The sequence below is a fragment of the Kryptolebias marmoratus genome, linkage group LG17 (assembly GCF_001649575.2).
Source record: "Kryptolebias marmoratus isolate JLee-2015 linkage group LG17, ASM164957v2, whole genome shotgun sequence".
Classification (NCBI taxonomy): Eukaryota; Metazoa; Chordata; class Actinopteri; order Cyprinodontiformes; family Rivulidae; genus Kryptolebias; species Kryptolebias marmoratus.
The window spans coordinates 25,690,416-25,718,347 of NC_051446.1; the positions used below are offsets into that span (position 1 = coordinate 25,690,416).

Consider the following 27,932-nt stretch of genomic DNA (forward strand, 5'->3'; position numbering starts at 1 on the left):
GAACATCCATGGTTGGAGAGAAGGGTGCAGGATCATCTCCTGGCCCGCGGCCTTTCTAGGTGGAGTTTACATGCTCTACCCATGCACATGTCGGTTTCCTCCCACAGACCAAAAACATGCATGTTAGGTTCATTAGTAAGTGTGAACGGTTGTTTGTCTCGTTTGTCTCCATGTGTCCCCCTGGAGGCAGACACCAGCACGCTGCGACCTGGAAAGGAGAAAGAAGTAAAGAAAATGGATGGATGGATGCTGCTCCTGTTAGCAATGCTAACCTAGCTAACTGTGCTAATTGCACCGAGCATATGAAAAGGCTTCCTGCAGAGAAACGCAAAGAAACAGACAAAAAGCTTATTGTGTAAAAATACCTCTTTTTTATTGAATTTCCATCGTTACAATTGCACACAATCAGTTTGAGCAATCTAAATTATTTATAGAAATTCATTGAGCTCTAAGTGAACAGTCATCAGTCTTTAGCAGAGGCTTTAGAGATGTGGAAATATACTGAGAACTTCACTTCCCACAGAGCCGTGAGCCATGGTAACCCTCCCCCCCAGAACAGCAACAAATAGACCCTGCTCCACGTACAGTAGCATCTCTGGATTAACCCGGATTACAGAACACAACACCGTCACATACAGCTGTGTGTACCAGCAGTTTACCAACAGAAAGCTCCACGGGGCATGAGAAACGCACAGACGACAGATTTACACCTGAAGTGTCCCTCGCGCAGGCGTTTGGTTCGGTTTTTATTCATCCGCTGACACGTTTTCTATATGAGGAAGCTGAGTAAAACTCCTTCCCTACGCCTCACATCTTTTTCTGACCTTAAACTAAAAATAAATAAATATTTCCAGAAAAAGCTGCATCACTCGGACATACGTGCCTGTTGCTGGCTGCTCGGACTGACTCAGAGGTTAAGGTCACGGTGGGACGTTTCCATTCGGACATCCTGCCCCCAACGACCCTCAGCAGGTGGGAGCAGGATGCAAATACGCTTCCCACATGCAAGCAGACAGATAAACGCTCACAGAGAAAACAAAGAAAGAGAAAGAGAAATCCGTTTTTTGGATGCAGGTTTCTGAGGAGGGGGATGAACAGACAGGTAGAGCTGACCTTCTGCTCGCAGCTCGGCTGAAAACTGTCTGCAGGTCATCTGTGACCAGAAGACCCAGACAGAGAGAGAGGAGCTCTGAGGTTCTGCTGTGAGGATTTAGGAAGCAGCTCAGACTCAGTCTAGTAGCTAAGAGTCATCCCCAACTCATCCTCCGAGCTCTAACAGGTTGGACGTCTTTGCTTAAAGCTTCGGCATGCAAAGCTGCAGGTGAGATGCATTCCTTCAAGAAATGCTATTTTCATTTTAGTTTGTTTTCCTTTTTTTTTAACCAATTTTAAACATCTCGGCAGGTCAACTACAAAAACCAAACAAACTTATTCTTATATGTAAGCAGCTTCATCTCTTCAGGATCCACCTGAAAGCTGAGAGTTTTCTGCATCAACATGAACAAAGATGGACGAAGCGTTTGCTGAACGCACTGACACTGAAGCCAAAAGGTCCTTTTTTAGAGCCGCCATGTTGTATTACAGAATCTAGAGGCTGCACACTCGGGGCATGGGGCAGACCCCGCCTCCCCAAGCTGTCAATCACAGTGTAACAACACTTTTCTTTAGCCTTCAAATAACTAATTGAAACTAAATGTATCGAATAATGCATATATGAGCATAAAGCAGCAAGGTGAGAACTACACGAATCAGCAAAAATTAATACCTGAAAACATTTTCTAAAGTGTATTTTAATGTTTTAGTCTGGAAAATGCCCCATTTGTTTGCATGGAGGGGCGGGGCTTAGAAATTACACTGGAGCCGGCCGCTAGGGGGCGCTTATCCACTGCGACTTCAACTTCCTGCTTCCGGTCGTGTCTCCAGCACGATTGTGAAATAAAATAATACTAATTAAAGTTTCATTGTAGAAGGTTTAGCCCAGCCTGCTTGCATTGTTTCTGTTAAAGTTGCTTTTAATTATTTTCAAAACCCCAGTACAGGAAAACCCCATTTATATGTCATTATATTCTACACAATAAAACTCTGATTAAAAATAGCGTACCCAATGTGTAATTAAAACTTAACTCTATTAACTTTACAATATTCTGCACAAGTTGATAAACGTGAAATATGTTCATATATTTTCTGCATATGTAAACTGAAAACAGTGTAAATATTTTAGTCTAAACTGTAAAGGAAAATTATAAAAAAGTGCAGTTTTAAAAAATAAATTGGATTTATTTTTATTTTAAATTCATCACTGGGAGTTTCTGACCACTAGAGGCGCTACTGAGCAGTTTTTAAATAGTTTGCATTCTAATTTTGGTCTGATTAAAAAGGAGAGGCAGATGAAGTTTCACTGTAATTAATTTTAATTAAAGTAAAATCCAAACCTCTGAATTCCAAACCCTCACCACAGCGATCGAACGACCGGGCTCATCCAGTCACTCGCTCATATTGTGAACGCAGACTCTGTGGAGAGGATCAGAAGGACCCAAACTGTGTTTAAGCATCATTACTGGACACAGAAGTGTTTAAATGTAAATGCAGGACCACAGAAAGGCTTTGTTAGGCACTTAATCCACCCACAAACCTTGACTGCACTGCTGTGAGATGTGACCATGAATCAGAAGGTCTTGGCCTGCTCCGCTTTGGTCACATTTTAGTAAAAATGTTGATTATCTGAACCACTACATCGTTCTCAAAAGTATATTTCCATCTTTGGTAGAGAAGTGTACTAATGAGGGAGCCCTTTACGTTCCTTCTTTCTGCCACAAACCATCGGACTCGTCTTCACGACAAAAAGCACCAAGATGGAGAAGCAAACATCTAACGTGTGTCGCCAGCGTCTCAGCAGGATCTGCAGCGGTCAAACATCGAATCAGAAGGAAGCTGAGGGCGACACGTCCAGGAGCTATCTGTGCTAAAGGTCGTGACCCGAGCCGGGAGCAGGAGGAAGTTTGTCTGCAACAAAACAGGAAACTTAACAAGAAAACGACCAGCTGAAGAAGGCGAGAGGTTTGAAAAGTCACAACATTCTTCAAATACGGTGAAGTTTCTTCATGGTTTTTATCAGTTATTGAAGAAGCTAAACCATGATCTGCGTAGAACTACATTTAATACCGAAAACAGCCTGAATATGTGCCGGAGGAGCTGAAGCACAGCAGAGAGGGATGTGGGAGGGGCCAATGACTTGTTTTTATTTAATCCTTACCCATGAGGCCCGGTTGGGCTCAGCCTAAAGGGTTCGCCTGCCTGCGGACGGCCTTACGGGTTGGATGAAGGGCGTATTATTTACTTTAAACAGTTGATCAAACTTAATAAAGTTTTGAGGTATAAAGTTTTAACATCTTTAAGATGCTAAAACTTCAGCTAACCAACTTCTCTATTTAGATTCAATGACCTACATGACAAATATGAAACCAACTGGTGAAGAAAATAGAACCAGGACCCAAAGAGACAAAAATACTCTTTAAATTTAGAGAAGACCAAAATAGAAACCAACATAAAGTAAAATTAGAGCTAATGTTGCCCATTTTCTGTTATAAAAGAAACCAATCATTGCTCCAAGTCATAAAAGGACAATGATTGGTTTACTTCCTGCTCTGCTGCCACCTAGTGGGCAAAAAAATACAAATAAAATCAATAAATGCAGCTTTGATTCATGTTAATTGTTGGTGTTTTGGCTTCCATTTTAAGCTGTTGAACGCCTGCGATTCATTTAAAAGTGATGTTTTAGAGGATTAGTTGTGCTGTTCTACTCTGGGGTGTCTTAGAAAGTCTTACAGCTTCTCAAAATAAGATCAGATTGAGCTTTTAGATACTTTAAATCAACATCCGCTGACTGAGATTTGACAAAAATGAGGAGAAAATTCAGATTTCGGTTCAGAAACTAAGTATTTATAGATGAGAGGACAATTTAAGCTGCGATTACGCCCCAGAACTTAAACGAAGAGATAAAAGCATCAGCCAGGCCTCGACACTTTGTCCTCAGAAACCAGCAAGTCAACAACCAGGATGAGTTCAGACGTGAGAAACAGCAGCAGCAGAACAACACAAGGAGACGGGATTCTGATGCCGCGTGTGAAGAGGGAGGGCGCCGACCCCTGCGTCAACCTTAAACACAACACATTGTTTTCTTAAGTCTTTTTCTATATAGAGGCACATAGAAGGCTTGCAAGTTACAGTTTCAAAGCATTTACGTGTTTGAGCCAAGAAGAGCACGACAAAAACACACAAACTCACGAGAAAAGTCTCCAAAAGATTGCTCAAGTTTCCCAAAGGACACAGCAGTTATAATAAATAAGAGAAACTGCAGTAATTATATGTGTGTGTGAGGGGGTGGGGGTGGGGGGTCCTGGACCTAAATAATTAATATTATATTAATAACAATAATAAAAATAACGTCCAGTTCTTTTTTATGTTGGAGTGGGAGAAGGTTGTGATTGGCTCAGTACAGAAAACAAGCAGAATATAAGAGGTTTTCTTCCACACACACACACACACACACACACACCAGTGTGCGCGGCTGCATCCCGACTGCACCATCAGGACAACGAGCTGCAACAAATTCAGCCTCACAATTAACCCAGCATCTGTTAAAGACGAGATAAACGAGTTATTTGGGATTTCCTATAAATAGAGCAGCAATAAGAGCAGAAACAGAAAGAAGGAGCTGATTTAGGAGTCCAGCTCTGTGTGAAAACCAGAAAATATTTTGGTTTCATTTTGACTAAAAGTGACAGAAAAAAAGTCAATTTGATCCTGATGAAAAAAGTTACACATAGAAGTGACAATATTTACCCCTTTACAGAACAAAAAGAGCTCATTAGCTGGTTTTCATCAGGATGGAGCAGAAATTTGATGTTAATAATAAAAAGAAAAGTGAGCCGACTGATGTCATCAACCCAAAGATTTACGTTAATTAAAAAGCAAGCAGTTTGCTACAGAAGTCTAAAAATAAAAACAAAGTTTCTGCATTCTGATTGGTCAGCTCCAGTGGCCTGATCAGGCCACGCCCACATTCCATGTTAGCTCCGCCCACTTTAAAACTGAGTTCATCCCAGGTCAGATTTATATTATTTTTAAACACAGGATCATTTCTTTTTTAATTTTCATTAACTTAAACAGAAATTAGAGTTAGGAAACATCTAAAAAATGTTTTTATTTTTATTTTTTATCGTTGGGTTCTGTGGAAAACGATGGAGGAAAGCCATCTGTGTTAGTTTCGTGCACTAACACAAGGAAGGTTTCAGTTCCCTTGTCGCAGCGCAAATAACCAAAGTTTTGTTTATTTTTAAGCTTTCTTCTGCTTTTCTTTGTTCTTTTTGATGAAATCCAACATGGTCACTTTAGCAGCTCAACTAAATGTAAAAAAGGTTCTGCAAACAAACAAATCAAATTAAAAAGGGAATATAATCAGTAAACAACCTAAAGACAGCCCACACCTGCATGCTACCAGATGTTGATGGTGTTCTGATGATGTCATCACGAGGAAGGTCGTTTCTGCTTCAGCTCCCTAAATGCTTTTATTTTGGTTTGATTACTCAAGACAAACTGTTAAAGCTAAAATCACAAAAACCAAGCAGATACCAGCACAACTAGAAAAATAAAGATTCTGCATGAGATGAATTTGATGCAACTCGACCTGCTGAGAAACGCTGACCTCAGAGCAGCAGAGGGGCTCCCACAGGCACGGAGAGACAAACATGTTGTCAAATAAATCCTCGTCTCGAGTCAATAATCAGCCTGCAGCCGAGCAGCCCGGTGAACACACACACACACACACACACAGAGCCCAGGACATGGAGCTGGATGTAATCAAAGGAAAGCATTGGAGGTGCAGTACCTATGAATGACCACTAGGAGGCCCTGAAATCATCAACCAGGCTCTAACGCTCCCCCGCAGGCCGTCTGCGGCTGCAGGGTTAGATTCTGTACATGCAGTCGTTTAATAATCTGATGCAACACTTGCTTCGAGTAGGCAAACATTTAGATTATACACAGATAGCATTAAATCATTCATCTTTTTTTTATACAATCTGCTCATCTTCCACCATTTTTCAGCGAGAAAAGTTTGGAGCGCGATCTTCTCTGATCATGTTTAAGTAGCAGGTGGTGCATGAAGTGTGTGTGTGTGGGGGGGGGGCATACAGATAACAAGAATTCATCCAGATTATATGTGAGGGAGGCCTCCCCCTCTCCTCCCACCGTGTCTCCTCGTTCTGCTGCGTCCTCCGGATGGGTGGGGGGTGAGAGGGAGTCCTGCCGGTGACGGGGCAGCGACCGGAGCTTTTGGATTCTTGGTTGGATTTGGATCTTTTCCTCCTTCCTTCCCTCCAGTGGAGCTCAGTCCCCCAGGATGACTTTCACAAAGCTAGCCACGTCGGTTTCTTTGGCCTCGTGGGCAGAGAAGAAGGGATGTTGCTGCGGAGACGGACGTCAGGTTAGAACCACCGGAACATCACGAGACCAAAAACATCAGCTTAGAACCACCGGAACATCACAAGACCAAAAACATCAGCTTAGAACCATCGGAACAACAAACCCAGGAGAACAGAACAGGATGTGGTTACATCTTCAAGCCAAACCTTGGATTTTTTTCATCAACTTGTGGTTATTTTGGTTAATTTAAAGATGATTTTATCACCTAATGGTCATTTTTTTAATCTTATTTAGTTCTTTCCATCTCAGTCTTTGCATGACTTCCTGGTCATTTTGTGGCTTCTGCAGAAATGTTCCTTATTTGTGCTCATTTGCACATTTTAATGGTTCTTTTTTGCCTCTTTTTTTTACCTGTATTGATCAATTTGTGCTTGTGATGCAACTATATACTGATATATGTTAATCTGTATCTTCTAAAATCCCGTTTTTTCTTATTTGTTGCATTTTTTATCCCCTGAGGCTCTGAATGGAGACATGGATAAAACTAAATGAAGGGATGGATGGATTGTATTCATTTGGTGTTTTTAATTGGATTTTGCATCAATTCATGGTAATTTCCTGAGAATAAGTTGCAGCAGTTTCATTTTGTTGTATTTTAGTTTGTTGAGGATCCGACAATAAATCTGTTTGTGTGGCTGTTTCCCATCAGTTTGCTGTCACTGTGTATTTTATTTACTTGTTTGCATCTTTCACTGCTGATTTTGTGTTTTCTGACTCTGATTTTGCACCTTTTTGTTGTCGTTTTAAAGCTTGTTTTTATGTTTGAGTCTTTCTTTCTTCAAACTGAGCCGACTGGGTCTGTTTTTATTAATCAGTTTGTAGGAATATTCAGAAGAAATGCTCATTTCTGTAAAACCGGCGCTGTTTCTGTTTTTTTGATGTAGCTTTGCGTCTGTTTGGGTTCTGTTTTGAATTTCTTTTGGTTTTCTGAGACTGTGTGGAGTTCACTTTGAGTCCATGTGGTGTTTTGTTGACATTTTTCTGTTATTTATGACTCTGTTTGTGGTCACTGCCTTCTTTCAGCCTGAAGTGAAGTTGTTGTGTTCGTGTTGCAGCCTTTCTGTGGTCAGTTTGTTTCTGTCGTTTGTCTCTTTGCTGTGGTTCCTCCATCTGTCTGCAGACAGACACGGAACCACCGCTACAAGGTGCAACAACCACCACGCTCTGGTGTGTCCCGTCTTCTGGACATCCTGTCATAAATGTGATCGGATGGAAGAAGACAGTCTGAGAGCGCCCTCCTGTGCCTAATTACCAACATTACAAGCTGCCGCCCATCTGAAGGACGAGAACGAGGAGGAAACTCACCATCAGTTCTGTGTAAGTCGGCCGCTCTTTGGCGATTTTCTTTAAGCTGCAGAAGAAAAAGAACAAATCAACAAACTGCTGCTGCAGCTATCAGTAAACTGGCTGAACGATTCACAGGAAACAGGACAATTAGTGTGATTCTGACAGAAAATGTGCTCCGTTTCCTTTTCCTAAGAAACCATCTCCTGCTCAGACATGATGAGTGAGAAGGGATGGGAAATTAAATCAGTTTGTGGTACTTTTGATGTCACAATTAAACTCTAACACATCCTGACTTTTGAAGGCATTTCTCACAAGTTTAAACACTGTTTTGAGCATAAAAAAGTTGAAGAGTTCAAAAAAAAGGATTATTGCTATTAGAGCGAAAGCCCAGGACGCCCGAAGCAGAATTTATTCTTCAGTAAACAAAACCTTTATTCAATTAGGAAGATGTGGAGCGTTTTGTGGCAGAGTAAAAAAACAAACAGAGGATCTTCAGGATATTCCACAATATGTTTATTCAGCCAGCAGCTGAGCGAGTATTTTAACCTTTAACCTCTGACACATTCAGGTAATAACTCTGCTGTGTGCGCGGGTCATGTAAGGTCAGTTGGAGGTCCGGCAGCTTGGCTCAGGACGGGTTGTGTTCAGACTACCAAACGTTTGTGGATCAGAAGGAAGAAGCCTGCCTCGGAAGGTTGTCTGAGGGAAAAATGGTTCCAGTGGATCACATTCTGTCCACTCACACGCCGTCTGACTGCTAACAGGACGTATGAACAGCCCCGGAGTGTGATGTCACTTTAACTTTACCTGCTCTTATTCCCACAATCTTTACATTTCTTCCACAGTTTATATAAATCACAGCTTTAGGCCTCGCACAAATCCCCTTATTGTGCAGAGCGCAGACACCCGAATCTGAGCTCAGGATTTTCTCTCCTCTTTGTAACTTGTTAGATATCCAACATAAAATACTGGAGAAACAAGAAAGTTTACGTGTGACACCCACATGCTTCTGTCTCCTTCAGGTCCGAAAAGTTTTCACTACGACTTCATAGTTTTTGATCAGCAGCTATTTATCTGAGGCTTACTTTCTGCTCCGTGTTTCTGTTAATAAGAATGCAGTCATGGAGTGACAGACGCAGGTTTGTCGTAACCATGGAGACCATAATGAGCCACTAGCTGCAGCTTTAACATTTCTTCTGATCTCGGTTCAATCATCAAAACTTTGGCCGGTCTGCGCTTTTATTCTGACAAAAGGAAATTAAATTATTATTGGGTTTTAGAGAAATAAAAAAGATTTTCAGGCAGGAGCTGCATCTAGTTACAACTTACTGCTCACTGATCAGTTTTATTCTGCAGCCAAACAAATTAGATGTCAGATGTTGGAACGTCCTGCTTCCTGGCAGCTCATTGGCTCGTCTTTAATTAAGGAACGCCTCGCTGCTCTCACAGCTACAGGCTGCATTAATACCTGCAGGTGTAACCAAGCAACAGAGAAAGGAGGAAACAAAACCACCAGGAGGACGTAAGAGAAGAAATTTAAAAATGGACACCGGGTGGACAGATCAAAGATGGAGGCCTGAGGAATAAGAGAAAGTAAATTAAATCGTTTAACTCAGTTTAAACTGATTCACTGATGCTGCTTCCAGACAATCCTACAATCTCAATTAAATCACAATTAGGTAATCTGCAACAATGAAATATGTCACTTAAATGTTTACTGTGGTCTTAAACAAAATCAAACCTGTCAGAAAAACTAAACGCTGATGTGCACATGTCAGTTTAATCTGTAGTTGGCGGTCTCTGGGTGGGACAACAACGTACCACTGAGAGGTGAAGTCCACAAACTCTGGGGAGAAGTTGTCTGCAGGAAGCTGGGGTGAAGGTTCCTCCACCACCTGCTTCAGCTGCTGAAAGGGCGTTCCCCACGTGTCGTACGGGAAGCGCAGGATGGCGAGCTCGATCTGAGGACACACAAACCAGCTGCTTACAATCCAAGGAAACAAACGTCCTCTCAGACTGAACAGCTCCCGACTCTTACCATGGTGATTCCTAAACTCCAGATGTCAGACTTCACGTTGTAGCCTTTCTGGTTCGTTTCCGGGTTGATCCTCTCCGGCTGAGGAGGGAAAAGGTCACATGATGATGACATCACTTCACCCAGCCAATCAGCAGCTGAGCAGATTAGGTGCGGATGATGATAATGAGAGACTTGAGGAATAAAAAGGGTTTTAGTGCACGAAGCTGAACCCAGATTAATATTTCTGCTGTTCTAGTTGAATTATCAGGCCTCAGTTATACAGCGCAGTTACCACGTATCATATATTTATTTATTTTACCTTTAATTACCTGAACTAAAGCAGTACTTCCTGTTTTCTTTGGGTTCATTTACTCAACTTTAATCTGTAATTCAGACGAATCCAACGGTAACATCCATACTTCGTGTTTTTAAAACCTGGAATGAATCCATCTACTTCCTGTACGTCTGGAACGGATGTTAAATGCCAAAGGTGAAGTTTTAGGATTCTGCTGTCAGGCTGCACTGAAGGTTAAAGGTCAAATCTAAAGGGAGATTGTTTCTGTCACTGTTTACCTTTAAATCAATATAAACTGGAGTTTTAGGCACGTGCATCTCTCAGTTTTAGGACACTTTCAAATTTGACAACTCTTTGTTGCCAAAACAAAAGGGCGATAATGTTTTTACCTTTGTGTGTGTGTGTGTGTGTGTGTGTGTGTGTGTGTGTGTGTGTGTGTGTGTGTTTGTTAGACAAATATATGAAGAACCACAGGATGGATTTCAATAAATCACTGGATGAACGTCTCCAACTGAGGAACAATTAGAGCCAGCCTGATTCAAAATGGCTGCCACAGCTAACCAACCCCAGCCTGCACAGAGATGGTTTACAGGTGGTAGTAGCTGAGAGTCCTTCCCAACACACGACCACAACAACCAGAACTCAGTTTCTTTTCATCTTATCTTAGTTTAAAATTCAGTCATGACAGGTGGCGGGTGATATGCATTTCTTTCTAAGAGTTTGCTCTTTTTTTGAAGTTTCAGTCGCGCTAAACTGAGAGGAACATTTCACTGATTCAAGCATAAAAACGGCTCCTAAACTCGTTTTTTTTATTTAAACATCTGCTGAAATGTGACAGTTTGAGATCTTCAGTGCAGCTGAGGTGCTGTGGTGTCAAAGTTGGGGTTGGGAGCCCACTGTGGGTCTAGAGAAGATCTACAGAAATCAAATGATGCCTTAAACTGTTACAAAGAGATAAAAACTGGTCATAAATGGATAAAAATCCGTTTAAAGGTGAGGAAGGCTCTTTGTGGTTTCACAAGCCTCTCTCCGTTTGAGGCCTCTGAACCTTTTTATTTTTGTTAAAACAATATGAGTAAAGATGATCCTTGACTTCAGCTGGACCCTGAAGCAAACAGCAGGTATTTCTGCTTACCGCCATGTAGGGTTTGCAGCCAGCGTCCATGGTTTTCGCCACAGAGTCCACCAGGTAGCCGCTGATGCCGAAGTCGCACATCTTCACCTGGCCCTGAGTGTTGATCAGCACGTTGGAGGGCTTCACATCTGGACAGAGCAAACAGCTGCTGAACAAACCTGATCTAAGATCATCAAACACTGACATCCTGAGTCCACCTGAAAAAGAGGTTTTGTTTTCCTACAGTCAGGAAATAAGACTGATGAGCCAATCGGGTTTCTTGCTTGCAGGAGACAGATAAATAAAACCCATCAGACTCCGTGCAGCAGCTTTCTGTCGTTTTTATTGTTAGATGACAGATTAAAAATATTAACTCGATGTTGTCAATGTGAGCAAAACTAGACAACTAATTCCCAGCCTGCAGGAAAAAGATGAACATTTCTAAACTTTAATTAGAATAAACTCCTAACGAGCTGTGTTTCTTAGAAAGTGAAAGGGTTTAAAGGAAGGCAGGAAGCAGCGGCGTCTCTGAGACTTTAATGGCTTCCACTCAGGCTCTTACCTCTGTGGATGACTTGCAAATTGCTGTGCAGATGCTCCAGAGCTTTTACTATCTGTAATATTAAAGAACATTAATAAACAAATGAGAGTTACGTAACAAATGCATGTGATTATGATGTCAGAAGTGATGGGAGAGAACCCACAGAGACAGCGATCTTCCCCAGGATGTCCTCGGGGATGGTCAGGCCCTTCTCGATCACCTTCTTGTAGAACTTGTCGAGGGAGGTGTCCATCAGCTCCATGCAGATCCAGACGTCGCCCTGGCAACAGACGAAGAGGGGGAGGTTTTGGAAGAAGATCAGGATAAAAAAAAACAAAAAACTGGTGAAACAAAGCAGCCAGGAAGCTGCAGAGTCTGAGTCACAGCGAGGAAATCCTGAACATCCACTCACTGCTGCAGGAAGTTTTCAGAGGAGAGAACTGACTACAGTCAGAATAATGATAATCCTGTGTTTTATTTCCACATGCAAAAAAAAAAAAAAAAGATGTGAGACTGTGTTGACATGATGCTAAAGGAGAGATCTGATTTGATAATTAGGTTAAATGTTGCAGCTGATCCTTTCTTTTTCTGGTTCCATCATCAAAATTCCTTCCTTGTCTGTTTGTTTTGCTTTAATTGTTAATCGCTCACATTTCGACTGTCAGCTGCTCGTTAGTCGGAGTTAATTCTAATTAAAATGTTTCAAACTCCAGAAAGATGCCAAAACTTCTGACAGATGTTCATTCAGGATAACACAAGCAGAATTATGTCCTAATAATCACAGATTTGCAGATTACCTCTCTGAATAGCGCTCCGTAGAAGGTGACTGTGTAGAAACAGTCCACCGTCCTCATGGAGATGTCCAGGTCCATCAGCAGCCTCTTCTGCTCCTGAGTGTTCACCGTGGCCCGAATCCGCTGAAACAGAACCACAGGAAACACGACTGAGGAACCGTTTTCTGCTGGAGAACAAACCGGAGAACATGGGCGCTCACTCACCTTCACGGCCATGATCAGGTCGGAGGGAACGTGTTTCATCTTGTCCACCACGCCGTACGCTCCTCGCCCGAGCTCGCAGATCTGCTCCAGGTCGTCCGCCTTCACCTCACATTTCTGCTCCGGACACAACAACATCTCCGCTTGTAACTAGTTTAGACATGAACTCTCATCTTGATCAGATAAAAGGAAATACTTTTTTTACAAAGAGAAACTTCTAAAATAAAAAAAGACGATTGAATCCTTCAAATGCTTCAGTAATTTCCAATTCTTCAAACGTGTGGATATCTCCAGAAAACTAACATCTATGCCAGTGGAAAATTCCTCTTATTTGATGAGTTTAAAATAAATATTGGCATTAAAGAGCATTCCAGTCTCCCCACAATCAGAGGACAGCTGTAATGTTCAGCGGGGCGAACGGAGTGGATCAACAATAAACGCACAAAGGAGGGGAGTGAAAGGCACCACCGCGGCGTTACGACAAACACAAAACACTGAGTGGGATCAGGACAGGTGGAACCAAAATAAATTCAATTACCTTTTCTCCGATTGTTACACAAGCCTTTGAATCCAAATCTCTGGGGGGTCTGAAACACAAAAAGACGTGTTATTTCATCAAAACTGGTTAAACTGGACGTTTAAGGATGAAAAACACATCTTTGGAGGAAAACTGCAGATCTCTACAAAAAAATGGAACTATAAATACAAAGTTTTTCTTTACAAATAAAGTTCAGGAAATTGTAGAAATGTATTACAATAGAAATCAGTCTGCAGCTGCATTTTCTAAGTTATGGTTTTGAATTCTGATCATTTTATTTGTGAACAAAAAGCTGAAGCGTGGTATTTACAGGAACAGTTTCCTGGTTTATGTTTCACATGTTCAGCAGTCTGACAAAAGATCAGGTTTGTTCAAACCAGGAAGTGAGGATCAATAAAGGTGCAGGATGTGAGCGTGCACGTTACGAGCGCCGAGGCTTACACTGCAGCAGGTGTTGGCTGCTCAAACACCTCCTTGGAGAGCTTGAGCACCGGCTTCTTCTTGCCTGCAGACGAACACAAGCAGAAGGTGAGATGAGACATTTAAAGACGAGTGCAGTTACCTGAAAATCATTTCTTACCGTCATGTTTTCTAATTAAGGTGCAAAAGCAAACTTCCTGAGAAAAACTCAGAAAATAATAAACATTTGCTCTAACAGCAACAGACTAAAGACATTTTTGCTTATTTGGTTTAATGCATAAACATTAAAGTTATTACTTTTTGGAAGTCATTCCTGTTCCTGTCTTGGTTTTCAAGCCACTATTTCTCCAGCAGCAACTAAAAATCCGAATATAACTAATCGGGCTGTTTTAGACGTCTTTCTGCAAACTAGATCCACAACAAATTGTGGATTTCCTGTTCAGACAACCAGAGGCTTCTCACGGGCTCTTATATCTGTAAAACAACTTGTTTCCGAAACATGTAACCACTGATAGCATGTTTCTGTAGTGAGATTTCAGATTACAAGAAAACCAGACAAAGAAAAGCATTTCAGCATTAAAAAGAAAAAAAGATAAGAAGAATGTTTCCGAACTCAGCTGCAGTCCGGCACTTCGACTGTGACACAAAGCAAATAAAGAGTTTTAACACCGGGTACATTTGCATAAATTAAGAATCAAAAAAAGTCATAAATTCTCTTGCAGGAGCTTGAGTTGTTGCAGCCGTACCAACAGCAGCTACAGCTCTGAATCAAGTTTCTGATTGACCAGATAAAAATAAAAAAGCAACTATCAGTGAAGCCTGTAAGCATCCAGCCACATGGATGGTTGGTAAATCAGCTGAAGGACGATGAAACTCTGCAGCTTCACAGTCAAATCAGGGTTTTAATCCTTTTAGGACCTTTTTTTATTCCTTTAATCAATTCCAGGAGGGTTTGAGAGCATCTGCTTTAAGTTTAATCAAACTTTCATTTCTGTTATTTAATCTTTTTATTTTGATGGATATGTTTGGTGCTAAAATGGCTTTCTGTTGAGCTGTCAAATTAATGTCGAACAAAAAAACCTGATGTCATTTCCTCTGTGAGGAACAAAATACTAATAAAATGTCAGTTTGATAGACGAAAGACGATGAATACATGAAAAAATGAGCACTTTAAGCAGGAATTTCAAAGGTGATTCAGTTCATTTGGTGCAAATTGTGCAAAATAAAAGATAATACAGAACGAAATATTATCTCCAAATGAGAAAATACTAATAAATTAAATGTTTAATCCTCACATGAGCTTCCCAGCGAGCTCCGGGTTCGGTTGCTGTTCAGACATGGTTATTACTCACCTGGTGTTTAAATGTGTTTATTAGTCACCAGAAGGCATGAAAATTATGACCGTTTTGGCTTCAATGCTGTTGAAGATCACTGGGAACCCAAAACATTTCCACATCTCTGAGCTCCTCGAGCTCCTGCGTTTCACCTGAACGTTGTGTAGTTTTGTTGTCAAGTGCTTTCGAGAGTCATCCTCGTTTCCTTTTCTGTTAGCAAAAAGTCAAAAACACTAAAGTATTCTCCGTCTGACTGCATGACGCCTGCACCATGACACTTCAGTATAAATACATGTATCATTGCAATAAACTCAGATTAATGGTAAGTAAGATAAGAACTGGTGAACACAGGGCAAGATGTCTGTAATTACATAAATATTATATAAAAGAGCCCCTGAAATGTTTTAATCTTGCAGGATGCTACAATCTTATTTCCTCTTTAGAGTGATTCCAAAATGTCTAAACGACAAACTGGTCCAAACATCGCTCAGTTTTTATTATAAGGTGATATAATCCTTACAGTCCGATTTAATTTAATTAATTTGATTCAAAGAAAAGCAGTCAGAGCCCACAGGAACAACGGGTTCAAAACTCAAACACAAGTTAAAGTTTTCATATTTCACAAAATGACATGTTTGGTTTAAAATGATTTTACATTCTGAATCTCTGTGCGAAGCGGCTTGCCTGGATGTGTTAAAACTCATGGATTATTGGAGTCTGAGAGCGATGAAGGTTTCAGCGTACTTCACTTCTTAACATAGCTCAGGATGAAAAAGCGGCTGATCATCCAGCTCCACTTTCTGCTGTTTTTCATTCCAACCGCAGCAGACCTGATTACAATCATTTCATCTGCTCCTTCAATGTGACAGAAACATCAGCTAAAAGTTAAAATGCGAAGGATAACTTCCACCGATTGCTAAACGTCACAAGCATCCCTCCCTGACGGTTTCCGCTTTCAGGGTTTTGATTGTCGTCGTCGTCGGTACTCACGGCTGGATGCAGTGAGCGGATCCAGATCCTGACTGAATGGAAAAGGTTCTGGGAGCAAGAAGGAAAAGAGGTCCGGTGACGCAGGGGTGCTGGCTCCATGTGGAGGTGCTGCACTAACTGTTCACCAGCTGTACGCCTTGTTAACCACGACTGAGCAGTTGGTTTATCTGGTTTAAACCTCCTCAGACCGGCTCGCTGGAGCTCAGCCCAGCCAGTGTTTCCTCACAGCTGAGGTAGGCTTCAGAGAAAAACAATCAGTAATTAAGAACAAAAAACAAAAAGAGGTTAAATCCATCTGAGCAGCACGCACTTCGGCACGTTGCTTTGCCTTGTGGCCCCGCCCCTTTTTGGATAAAACCATAATAAATCTACAACCTCAATTCTGAAGAAATAAACTGTGATGTTGGGTAAAATGTAAATAAAAAAAGAATGCAGTGATGTGCAAATCTCATAAACCCACATTTTACTCACAATGTATTAGAGTGAACATATCAGATATTAAAATTTAAAAATGCATAATTTTCTGGAAAAAATCTGGTAATTTTTCATTTGACGGCAGCGATAGGTTGATCCAGAGGCAACAAAAGGCTGTAAAAGTAAGAGGTACAAATAAGAAACACCTGGAAGAGCATTTTCAAACTAATTAGATTAATTGGCAGCTGGTCGGTCAAAGGAGTGGAGATAAAAAGATCATTTTAGAAGGAAAGATGGGCAGAGGTTGACCAGGCTGAGAAAACCTGTCTAAAAAAATAGTGGACCAATTTTAGAATAACGTTCCTTAACAGAAAACTGGGAAGACATTGATTCTCCCATCATCTCCAGTTCATCACATCATCAACAGATGTGAAGAATCCGTAGAAACCTCTGAGGTCAAAGGTCAGGGCTGGTTCTGGTTCTGCTCAGGAACACTGTCTGTAAACACAGTTCACCGTGCTGCTTAAAGCTCTATCAGGCAGAGAAGAAGCCAGATGTGAACAGATGTGTCTCCTCTGGACCAAAGAGGAGAACTGTTCTGAGGTCAGCCTGCCTCTCTGATGGTATGGGGGTGCATTAGTGCCTCCCATCCAGGACTGTTGAACAGATAACCTCAGGTCCAGATGTTTACAGACTGATGGAGATGCTGCACAGAGGAGAACATCTGGAACATCTCTGTATTGCTGTCGTAAAATTCAAATTTATCTTATTTTTTCCTGTAAAATGGTACAATTAGTTAGTTTTAACATTGACATGTTTATTATGTTCCACTGGAAATAAAATATTTAAGAGATTTGCAAATAGTTACATTTTGATTGCTACATTTTACACACAGTGCTTTTATCACAATAATTAATTTTGTCCCAAATCTTCGACCAGCAGTGAGCAAAAATAGCTGCAAGACATAAAATTTGAAAACAGCTAAAGCAAAGTGACTGACTGTCCTCTGGTTGTTTTTTCTGTTATCTATAAATAAAGAGCTGGAGTGAAAATAATTACTTTCTTATTCAGATGAATTTGATGATATTTTGACCTGAAACAGAAGAACGAGCTCAGGTGTGTTCACAGGGACTTCACATCTTATCTGCAAAAACAGAAATTCTTCTAGATGGAATGCATCCTTCAATTTTTTTTCTACTTTTTCAAGTCAAAGTGTGTGCTGTGAAACAGGTCTATCAAAGAAAAATCATTAGAAATTCCTTGAATTCTGAACTGTTTGAGGCCAAAGAAAAATTAAACTTCCCTTTAAAGTTTTTACAGTAAGAGCAGCCGAATAGCAGCCTCATTTTCCTTTTATTCTGAGCGTGTGAGATGCTCTAAGCAACTGATGTCACGTCGCGCTATTAAAAGCAACACTGAAGGTGTGTCTCAGAAAGCGAGGAGCGCAGCGAGAAGAATAACTGGAATTTCTCACATTGTTGTGCGGAAGAAACTACAAGAGCAAGTAGGAGTGGATGGACCTGTCTTTCCTGAGGGCATCCACACACACACACACACGCAGACAGTGTGTGTGTGTGTGTCCTGGCTCTTTCCAGTGGAACACGGTTTGACGCCGCTGTGTTATGCGTTCCTCCACTGGTGGCCTCATCCTGAGCTCCACTTTCCAAAGCTGCTTTGTTGCAGTAAAATGTCACTGTGAGCCCCTCCTACATGCATTTACACAGACAACAATAGTAACTGGAAACCGGGCAGAGAGCTAACAACTCGCAGTGGAAAGCAGAAAACATGCAGAGAAGTCAGAGCGACCCTGGAGGTGTGGAGCTGGCTGAGAAATCCTTCGTCCCTCTGCAGGAATCACAACGTCAGGTTTATCCTGCTGTTGTAGCACCACGTATTTATACGTGTTTGTGTTTATTCACATCTAAAACTGTCATTCACAGTAAATGTAGATGCATTAAGTGTGTTCAGCTGTTTTTCTTCTGATTCACTCCTTTAACTTTGGAACCCGGACAGAAACATTAAAACCTGCGGCTCCATCAGAAACAGCATGCTAGGACTTTTAGCAGCCGTATGTCGGTAAACAGTGACTCAGCAGATTCCAGGTCACTGGAGTTTCTGTGACTCAGCAGGTTCTTTGTTCAGTTATCAGAAATCCATCAGTTTTGTCCTGATTAGAACTTTCTCGGTTCAAAAGAACAGAATAAAACTTACAAAGCTAACAGGAAAAGGTTTTAAGCTGGAGTTTCAAAATAAAGCTTGGAGATACATAAAATAAAAGCCTGACTTTGTCATAGCTTAGATTATTATAGAAGTACAAAGAAGTAAAGTATTATTGGGCTTTATAGGAGAAACACGTCTGCAGAATCCTGGCAGTAAAAACCAGAATGATCTGAATATTTACTCCCAGTTCGGTGGAAGTTTATAAAAGTATTTGCTTGTCACGTATATATGCATGTATTTCTGATGTGCTGAAGATAAAAATAGACTTTACACACATGCACTCCTTTAGTTTACACAGTTCCAGCTGTTAACAGCGAGTGCAAAACAAACAGAAAACTGAAACACCGGCGGCCATTTCCTGTCAGCGAGCAGCTCCTGGGTTCTCCAGTCTGATGATTATTAATAAAAACAAAAATAAACTGGATTTAAAATAACTTTTTTTCCTTCAAAAAGCAATAAAGTGTTTAAGTGTTGTATTATTATAACGTTATAATGATTCGCTCTAAATAAATCAATCCTAAGAGAAACTGAAGCTCTGTTAAATACTCATAGTTTAAACAATTCTTGACTAAACTCAGGTAAAATCCTTTAAAGCGTTCAAATTAACATGTTTTTTATTGGAATTTGAGTACGTGAAGAAGCTCTTCTGAGGCCATTTTTCATCTACAAAAGGACAGAAATGAACTCACAGCGTTGTTTAAAAGGAGAATCTGATCTAAAAAACTGAGGACAATTACTGCAAACATTAGCACAACTAGCCAACTATAAAGCCAAAAAAATGTAAATAAACCTCTTTGAAATCTTGCAGATTGAAGTAAAGACGGCAGTGATTCTCTTGGGTCTTGGCCCTGCTTGAACTAGCCTTCAAAGAGTTATCTGCAACGGGTAAGATATTTAACTGTGGTTTTATTGTTTTCTTTTGGAAATAGGTGAACGATAACTCTTAATTTGAGGTTATGAATTCAGATCCAAGCCATTAATTAATCAGTTTGTGTTTTAAATTTAGATTTCAAAGCAAACCTGCAGCAGCTCCACATTAACTCCAATCAGAGCGTTAATCAGACCTGGAGCTGACCTCAAACAAAGAGCGTCAAAGTGAAGCGACACCATCCCTTTTTCCTTCGTTCTGAGACGTTTCTGCCTCCGAGCTGCGCTGAGATCATGAGACAAGAGGCGGCATGTTCCTCGCAGTCATTCCTCAAACCTCTGCACACATCTAACCCAACAGGACCGAGCAGAACGTGAGCTTCAGAGGTAAAACTGCAACCATGTGAGCAGAGATGAGCGCGGGATTATGTAATCTCTGTGGCTGGAAGGAATCAGCAGCAGCTCCGCGTGGATCACAACATGAAGCAATAATGGAATTATAGCTTTAAACACTAAAACTAAAACACAGAAATGAGGCAGTTAAATCGTTCATTGTGTCCTAAAATCAGTCAGATTATCTGTTTCACTCAGGGTGGTTCCTGATTCAGGTTTTAATTCTTTTTCCCCGGAAATGAGTCATAACGAGCCTCTACATTCACAAAATGCACAAAATAAATTCTGTGCAAATATTTACATCCACGGCCGTTTACCAAACAGGAAGGAAAACAAACTGCAATCATTCTTGGTAAAAAATAAAATAACTTTTCTTCCATTTTCATGCATTAGCTTGAATTTCTCTCCATTTTTCAACAGGATTTATAAAAACAGAAACAAACTCTCTTAGAGGAGAGCAGAATGAGTCTAACATTATTCAAACTGAACATTATTTTAAAGAAGGAGGAGGTTTTTTTATTATTACATTCAGCCCAACACTGCAGCAGGTAAACTGGAACATCTTCAGCATAAAGAAAACGTCAAACCCTGCATTTTGTTTCATAATGACACCAAATATGAGGCCAGCAATAAAAAGCTGCAGCGTTTGGACTGAATGCTTCTTTAATGTTTTTAAGATCAGTGACATGATGAATACAGCTCCTTAAACTCCTGGAAAACCTTTAAAACCGTAAAGTGACATCAAGCCTGAACATCAAATCCAGGTTTCAAAGTTACGTCTGAAAAAAGCTGCACCTAAACACACCTCAGAAACAGCCTGAACACTGACTCAGACGCCTGAGGCTGAAAACATTTAAACTACCACAAAGCTCTTATATCACGCTTGTTTTATACCGTGAACATAGCGCACTGAAGCAAAACAGGAAATACTGAGGAAGAAATTACAAAAAAGTGTAAAAAACACAAACATTTCAATCATTGTTAAACAGAAAAAAGCAAAAACGCTGTTCAGTGTGTTCACTAAAAAGCAAATGTGCTTATCACAAGAAGAAGAAGTCGTCAATGATTCAGCATCAACAAAAAGCCCGGTCTGTGAATCCACAGAACCAAAACAAGATGAAGCCTGAATCTCACAGGAACGGCATACAAGAGAAAGTTTCCAAAATGTCTCTAAATGTTTGCATTTGTTTTGCTGGACATGTTGAAAAAGCTTGCAAAACTAATTCTCCCCCAAAAATAGTCAGATGTGTCACAGGTGTCTGGAACCTGTCCCAAACTGTCTCAAACCTGTCTCAAACCTGTCTCAAACCTGTCTCAAACCTGTCTCAAACCTGTTTCAAACCGTCTCAATTTAGTCTCCATGTATCAGAAAGTGTGAGAAATAGGAGATGACTTCAGGAGCGTTTGGTGACCTGTGAAACTGACTGATTGGAGACAAGAAAAAAAGATCAAACTGTGGCTTTGTGATTTAAGGGACTTTCAGAATAAAAGCTTTTGCTGACCTCTACAGCAGATCGCTGCAGGGTTCAGCACAGCAGAGGTGGAGGTTTCAAACCTGTGAGCCAACGGGCAAAAAGAAAGTGAATTACCTGCTAAAGAGTGGCCTTTCTGTGCAGAAAATGCAGGAAAACTCTTTAAAAATTTCATTCAGTTCAATTCAGACTTTATGTGACTTGTTCAAAACGTACAGATAAAGTTTTACGCATCAAAATCTAAACCTGCTGACATCCTATGAATGTAATAAGTTTATTTACTACACAGAACATGATCTTCCTCTGAGCTGACGGGGTTTTATACACAGAAAACATCTGTCAGAGTCTAAGAGAGTTTGTTTTTTTACAGCTAATTTGCTTTGAAGAACTGTAAAACTTCAGAACAGCAACATTCATATTTTGTTTTTGAATCTTTCTCCTTTCAGGCTTTCTTCAGATCAGAACTCAGATGTTAAACTCCTTCCCTGTTCTAGTTTGTTCTTGCTCCACCTAATATCAACGGAAAGCGCAGCCTGCAGGGTGGGAGAGTTAAAAGCAGCAGAGCACCTCATTCCAAGTGATTTCCAGCACATGAGCTGAAGTATGTGCTGAAATGCTACAGGGAGCTGTGTGTGCCGGGACGCTCCGGACCAACGAGGCCTCGCTCCTTTTCTGCAGAAGTGACAGCGAGAAGAGAACAGCTGAGCGAAACAATGCTCCCAGTTTCTGCCACGCCCGGCAGCAGCACGCACTCGGCCTCATTGTGCACGCACGTCGGTTTGTCGGAGGTGGAGAGTTCTGCAGGGGGATCGGGTGCTGCAGGGCCGGAGAGGTCCGAGGATAATGAGCCCAGATGACTGGGGGACACGCGGTGCCTGCTGCTAACCCACACATGCACTCCGGCTGGAATTCAAACAATCCCGAGAGCTCCTCAATGGAATTCCAGAGAGCTGGAGGAAGACAGATCAATCAGGGAGGGAGGGAGGCAGCAAACCGCAAACATCAACACGAGGAGGGACAGGAAAAGACAGGAACACAGAGGGAGGGGGGTGGGTTGAAAATAACTCCCCTCAGGCCCCTCGGCTGTTTGCCCCCCTCCGACCGCTCTGGCAGTTTGTGAGATCCTCCACACTTCCAAAGATGGCAGCTACTTTAGGTTACAGCTGCTGGACGCTCTTTTGGGAATCGTGTCGTCATCGACGCACGCTGCGTTTTCTGCTCGCTCACATCGAGCCGATTGATCCAGAATGTCGGAGCAGATGCCCCAATCTACTGGCTGAATATTAAAAAGAAAAAACCTGAAACAGCTGCAAATGCTGCAGGTTCACTTCTCCGATTTTCACCGGAGAATGAAACCAGGAGCTTAGAGAAACGGCAGCTGGACTTCCAAAAAAAGTTCCGTTGTTTGGTCACAGAGAAGTGAGTTTCGATGAATTAACGTCTTGCATCTTTGTTGTAGATGGCGCCGTGAAAGGAGAAGAGTTTGTGTCTAACAGGACAGAAACTTTCCGCTTTATAAACCTCTACAGCATCAGGTTCACATGACATGATTTCAACAACAATATGAAGAAATTCCTGCAGACATGAACCCCTGGAAATCCACTGAAATCTAAGTAAATATCGGTGCAATGAGAATGGCAGATTTGGGGTGTTAGGGTTATTTTTACTTTCACTCCAGGACAGAACTGCAAACATCCACATATATTCTAACTAGACACAGGACAGGAAGCTGGAAGCTGAAGTCACAAAGGATGAGCGCCCCCTAGCAGCGGCTCCAGTATAATTTCTAAGCCCCGCCCCTCCATGTAAACAAACACTTTCCTGACTAAAAAATAAAAATACACTTCAGATTATTTTTTTCAGGTGTTATTTTTGTTGATTCTCGTAGCTCCGACCTTTCTTCTCTACGTTTAAATGTGCAGTTTCTCTACACATTTAGTTTCAATTAGTTATTTGAGGCTTAAAGAAAAGCGTCACGTTTCGCTGTGATTGACAGCCTGTCAGCGAGTTGGGAGGATGTGGAGGCGGGACTACAGCCCCACGTCCTGCATGTGCAAAAATACAACATGGACGTTAATGGAGTCGATTAAATCATCTTTATTTATGTTGACGGCTGCAAAATATAACAAAATCTAATTGTCATTGAAGAAGACAAGGTGCCTGCTGGGTAATGCAGACTTTAAGTTTGCATTTGTTTAATTTTTACAGTTTCAAATTTCAGTTTGCAGAAGGGAAAAAAAACTCCAGTGTTTTATATTTAAATGTGGAAGAAAATGTTAGAGAATAATTAAGGGGTGTTTCTCTCAAAGGATGGAGAGTAATTATTTTTTTCTTAAATCCAGTCGGCCATTCAGCTCTTAAAAAAGGTCGTTTCACAGACCTTTCATGGTGGAGATGACTGAGTTCAGAAATGAGACGTGGAGCATTAATGTCTCCATTTACATGCAGTCGGCTCATTTGCATCTGTTAACTCTTTGGATATGTGAACGTGCAGCACCCCCACCCCCCCTGATCCTCACCCTCATTCTCATCACAGCAGTGAAATCTGGAACCTGCTGCTTTTACCAACAGCAGACCTGGATTTGTGTCTCTGCTGCAGCATCTCTCTGCTTTCCTGCACCCAAAGCTACAACAAGTGATTATTTCTTGAACAACAATCATCATCAACACTCATCAAAAAGCCAAATTTGTGCAGGTGAAACCAGCAGCAAGCAGGACGACTGTGCAAGAGAAATGTGATGTGGGCTCAGTTTAAGGTCAAACTGTTGGAGAAGATGCAACACGAGGATTTCATGTTTATCTTTGCTTTGGAGATTTGTTTTTATCGCTTTTAGGAATGAGATTTAATTTGCTCATGTGTGGTGGCGGATCTTTCACATTTAACATTTAAAAACTAAATCCAGATGAGGGTTACCTGCCCTGGGTAATGTTGTGTTAATTGAGTCCTGAGAGCAATTTATCACCGCTTCTTAATCTCATTTAAAAGAAGATTCTGTTTTTCTTGTTTCCCTTCCTGTAACTCGGCTTCCAACACGAGCCCTGAAGGATGATCGTACTGCTTCTCACTTTCTCTTCAAACATCTCACTGGTTTTTAGGTGCATATCCAATAAAACATCAATTAGGACACTGCTTTTTAATTAAAGCTAGAAGAAAGGTGAACATTTAGGACGACACTGCGTGCTCACCACAGTATTTGAACGTATGAAAGGTCAAGAATTACTCAAGGTTAAACCGGGGAGTCTTTACGCAAGGACTTTTCAAATATTTTCAATTTCACAACACATTTCAAATTTTACAAATGCAGCCTGCTGTTAAACAACAGTGTGGTCATGTCTGTCAGTAACTTTAAATGGCGTTAGCGTCATGTTTACATGCACAAATAAAAACCACCGACGCAGGAAACACACCACCACAAAGTTCAAATATTGATTCAGAGACACCAAAAAACTACAAATAAATGAGGAATATGCTCCAGCGATGCAAAACCCATCTATGTAGAGACAGGTGAGGAGAAAGACCCAAACACAAGTCTGCTACGAGTTCACATCACAGATACATTTCAAGAAAAGTCCTCCCTATCATGTCGGTACGCTCCAACGAGCCTCCGATCGTCATGAATATAAAACAAGTTCACAGATTGAAACTATCATTAAATATCCTAAAAACTGTTTTAAATTAAAGTTACCCAAAAATGCTTTTCTTGGTTGCTGCTAAGCATCACTGTAGCGTGATCAGCGTTGTGTGAGCAGGATTTATGTGTCACATTTTATAATCTGATCACTACGGTGGCCGGCAGGTGCAAACGCGCTGCAAGCACCTAAACGCACCACGAACACCTAAACGCACCATAAACTCGAGTTGGGCAAACTTTAAAACTCACAAGAACAAATGCAACAGAAAACTCTGCAAAGAAGAAATGCTGCAGTCACAGAAAGTAAAGGGCAGTTAAACGAACAACATTTATCTTCAGCTGCATAAAAACAAAAATTTTTAAGTGAAATATGAATTTTTTAGGTTTAAAGTTAATCAAAGCAGAGAGGAGCAGAAATCCTTCCCACTAGAAGCTTAAAGCAACTTTTTCCTGAACACTGAGGACTTATCTTCCTCCCATCTGTTGACTGTTTGCCCTAAAGGTGACCAATGGAACTCATTTCAGCCCAAGCACCATTTTGTTCTCTCAGAAAATCTCTAAACAAAATCTGAAATGAAAGAAAAACGTTCCCTGAGATTAATGGGCGGCACAGCTGCAGCTTTCTGCCCCGAACGTCAGAGAGTGACAACTGAAAGCCACTTCTGCTCTCAGGAAAGCCCCTGAGCGACTCATTCATGTACAAAACATAAATAAAAACGTGTGCATTATTCATCACAAGATGAGCTGGCTGCAACAAGACAGTTCCTCCGTGTGGGAGGGAGTGGGAGGGGGGTGGACAGATAAACAGGCCCCGACTATCCGGGACTCTCTCTCTGCTACCTGTTCACCTCCTGAGCAGCTTAGAGTGTGTGTGTGTGTGTGTGTGTGTGTGTGCTCTGCATGTTGTGCAATAAACCAGCCCCACTTTGGACTTCTGGGAAAACACGGTGAGGGGAGGAAAAAAAAACCCAGAGCTGCTTTCACTGCAGCTGCCCCCCCCCATGCAAACTGTATTCACTGGATATCCTGAAGAGCTGCAGGCTGCAGCCAGGGGCGGCTCCAGGTGGGGGGCACAGAGTGGCAGCCGCCACTGTAAAAAACTAAAATAAAAATAAAAATCCTGCCGCCCTGCTTACAGGCCGGTTCTTATAATGTTGTGCATTTTGTACACGGCTGAAAGTCAACAACTTCAGTCTCTATCCTAACTCTGCACTTCAGAGCTCACACACACACACACACACACACACAACTCTTGAATTTCAAAATGGTTTCACCAACTGGAGCGGGAAATTTCACCAGTAAGAGAGACGGCTCTGAAGACTTCCCCATCGTCCTTTGGTCCTGAGCGTTTCTACGACTCAGACAAATGTGAAAAAAGATCATCTGAGAAACATGTCAGATTTATTTATTTCTTTTTTAAAAATGATTGACCAAAGTCGGCCTTCAAAGTTGGCCCTCTGTGAAACGTCATATAAACTGTGGATCTCTGTTTGTGGAGGCGATTTAAAAGAAAAGAAAAGAGGAGAACTTTTGTTATTCTTTAGTGAGCCTGTGTGCAGAAACCAACCTGCTGCTAACTTTTAATTATTAAATAAATCTGATTTTATTGCTACAAAGACTAAATAAACTGATGCATCTAAATGTGAACCCAGAGCAGCCTTGGTGCACGGCTGCTCTGACGTGAATCTGTGAATTGGGACAGACTGGTTAACCTTCATGTTCCTGCCTGAATGCATGAATTAAAGTCTGCTGCCCCACCTTTGCCACCCCTGGACGCAGCTCTGGCTGTTGATGCTGCAGGGTGGCAGATCTGGGGTCAAAGTGTGCCGTGCATGCTGGGGGGGGGCACTTTCTGCCCGTTCCACATCTCACAACTAGCTTCTATTTTTAGATTTCTGACATTATTTAGTCTCCCAGAGGCAGAGGGAAATCTGAACACAAACTTGAACACTGACAGCTGCAGGTTGTCATGCCCCCCCCTCACCCCCNGCTTGGCTGTGGAATTTCACATCAGCCTCCTGCTCCTGCCGGAGCGGGGAGTCGGAGCGGCCTCACTCCTTTCTCCTTCCCCCCCCTTCCTCCCCTCCTGCACCGAAGCGTGCATACTTGTGGCCCTGGACGCAACATTTACCTTGAGCAGCGTGCACGGGCCCGTGCATGAACTCGTGCGGAGTTTTTCCTGTTTGTTAATACAAACACATACATGTCTATAAAGAGTTGCAGTGTCCTTGTCTGTCTCGTGACTGTAGGAGCTGCACATCCCCAGCCCGTGCGCAGCTATTAGCGTCAACATGAGTGAGTTGCACGCAGCATCGTCTTACCAGGAACTGTGCAAAGGGGAAGATCTCAAACAGGAAATGCAACTGACCCTCCTAAGCCTCGTAACTTTAACATGCACCGGCCGCGCTCGCGCTGCAGCCGTGCATGTTGCAAAGCGTGCAGCTGTGATTGCATGTGGCTAGTTGTGCACGGATCGGCTTCATGTCCTTACCTCCCTTCGGCTGAGACATTTCCCCTTTGCTTGGATGGGGGGGAGGGGAAGCACAAAAGACTTTGCCTTCCTTCTCGCTCCCTCCCTCCATCGAACTGGAGCTTCAGGCGGCTCGCGCTGCAACAAAGATGCAAAATCCAAGCCTCGGTCTTCATGCACTCGGACCCTTTCTCCGTCCGAAGCGCGCGCGTCCGTGCACGCGGCGCGGGTACGAATGCACGGCCCGCGCGGGCGTCAGGAAATCTGGGGAATTTGTGCAAAAGCGCTGCAAAGAATCCTCCGCAGCTCTTACATGATGGGCCGAGGCTGGCAGCTGAAAGCTCCTAACTTGGATCAGTGTGAGCCCCTGCGAGGCAACGCTCTTCCTGCTTGGAGCGCGGGGGATTGTGGGAAATGCAGTTGTGGAGGTGTGGCGGCGGGAAGCTTTAA

At 42.0% G+C, this 27,932-nt stretch overlaps 1 protein-coding gene and 1 long non-coding RNA gene across 2 annotated transcripts; one reads left to right on the forward strand and one right to left on the reverse strand.

Moving 5' to 3' along the window:
- Positions 1-348: 348 nt before the first annotated feature.
- LOC108245617 (dual specificity mitogen-activated protein kinase kinase 6) lies at positions 349-27,924 on the reverse strand. The gene is made up of 12 exons (XM_017432676.3): positions 27,504-27,924; positions 13,712-13,775; positions 13,271-13,319; positions 12,736-12,849; positions 12,535-12,654; positions 11,901-12,017; positions 11,759-11,810; positions 11,218-11,345; positions 9,809-9,886; positions 9,592-9,731; positions 7,789-7,834; positions 349-6,465 (listed from the first exon to the last, which is right to left on the reverse strand). Exons 1-12 carry the CDS (start codon positions 27,592-27,594, stop codon positions 6,388-6,390), a joined length of 1,077 nt encoding a protein of 358 aa, XP_017288165.1. The 5' UTR covers positions 27,595-27,924; the 3' UTR covers positions 349-6,387.
- LOC112451183 lies at positions 17,924-23,500 on the forward strand. The gene is made up of 4 exons (XR_003039940.2): positions 17,924-18,289; positions 19,457-19,533; positions 19,655-19,902; positions 21,827-23,500. It is a non-coding gene; the product is annotated as an uncharacterized LOC112451183 (long non-coding RNA).
- Positions 27,925-27,932: the final 8 nt, after the last annotated feature.

Excerpts from the sequence above, each read along its gene's own strand:
- LOC108245617 (XM_017432676.3), bottom strand. The coding sequence starts at position 27,594 with ATGGAGGGAGGGAGCGAGAAGGAAGGCAAAGTCTTTTGTGCTTCCCCT. Across the intron at positions 12,655-12,735 it reads ACCTGATCATGGCCGTGAAG|CGGATTCGGGCCACGGTGAA; the intron begins GTGAGTGAGCGC and ends GTTCTGTTTCAG. Across the intron at positions 12,018-12,534 it reads ACGGAGCGCTATTCAGAGAG|GGCGACGTCTGGATCTGCAT; the intron begins GTAATCTGCAAA and ends GTCTGTTGCCAG.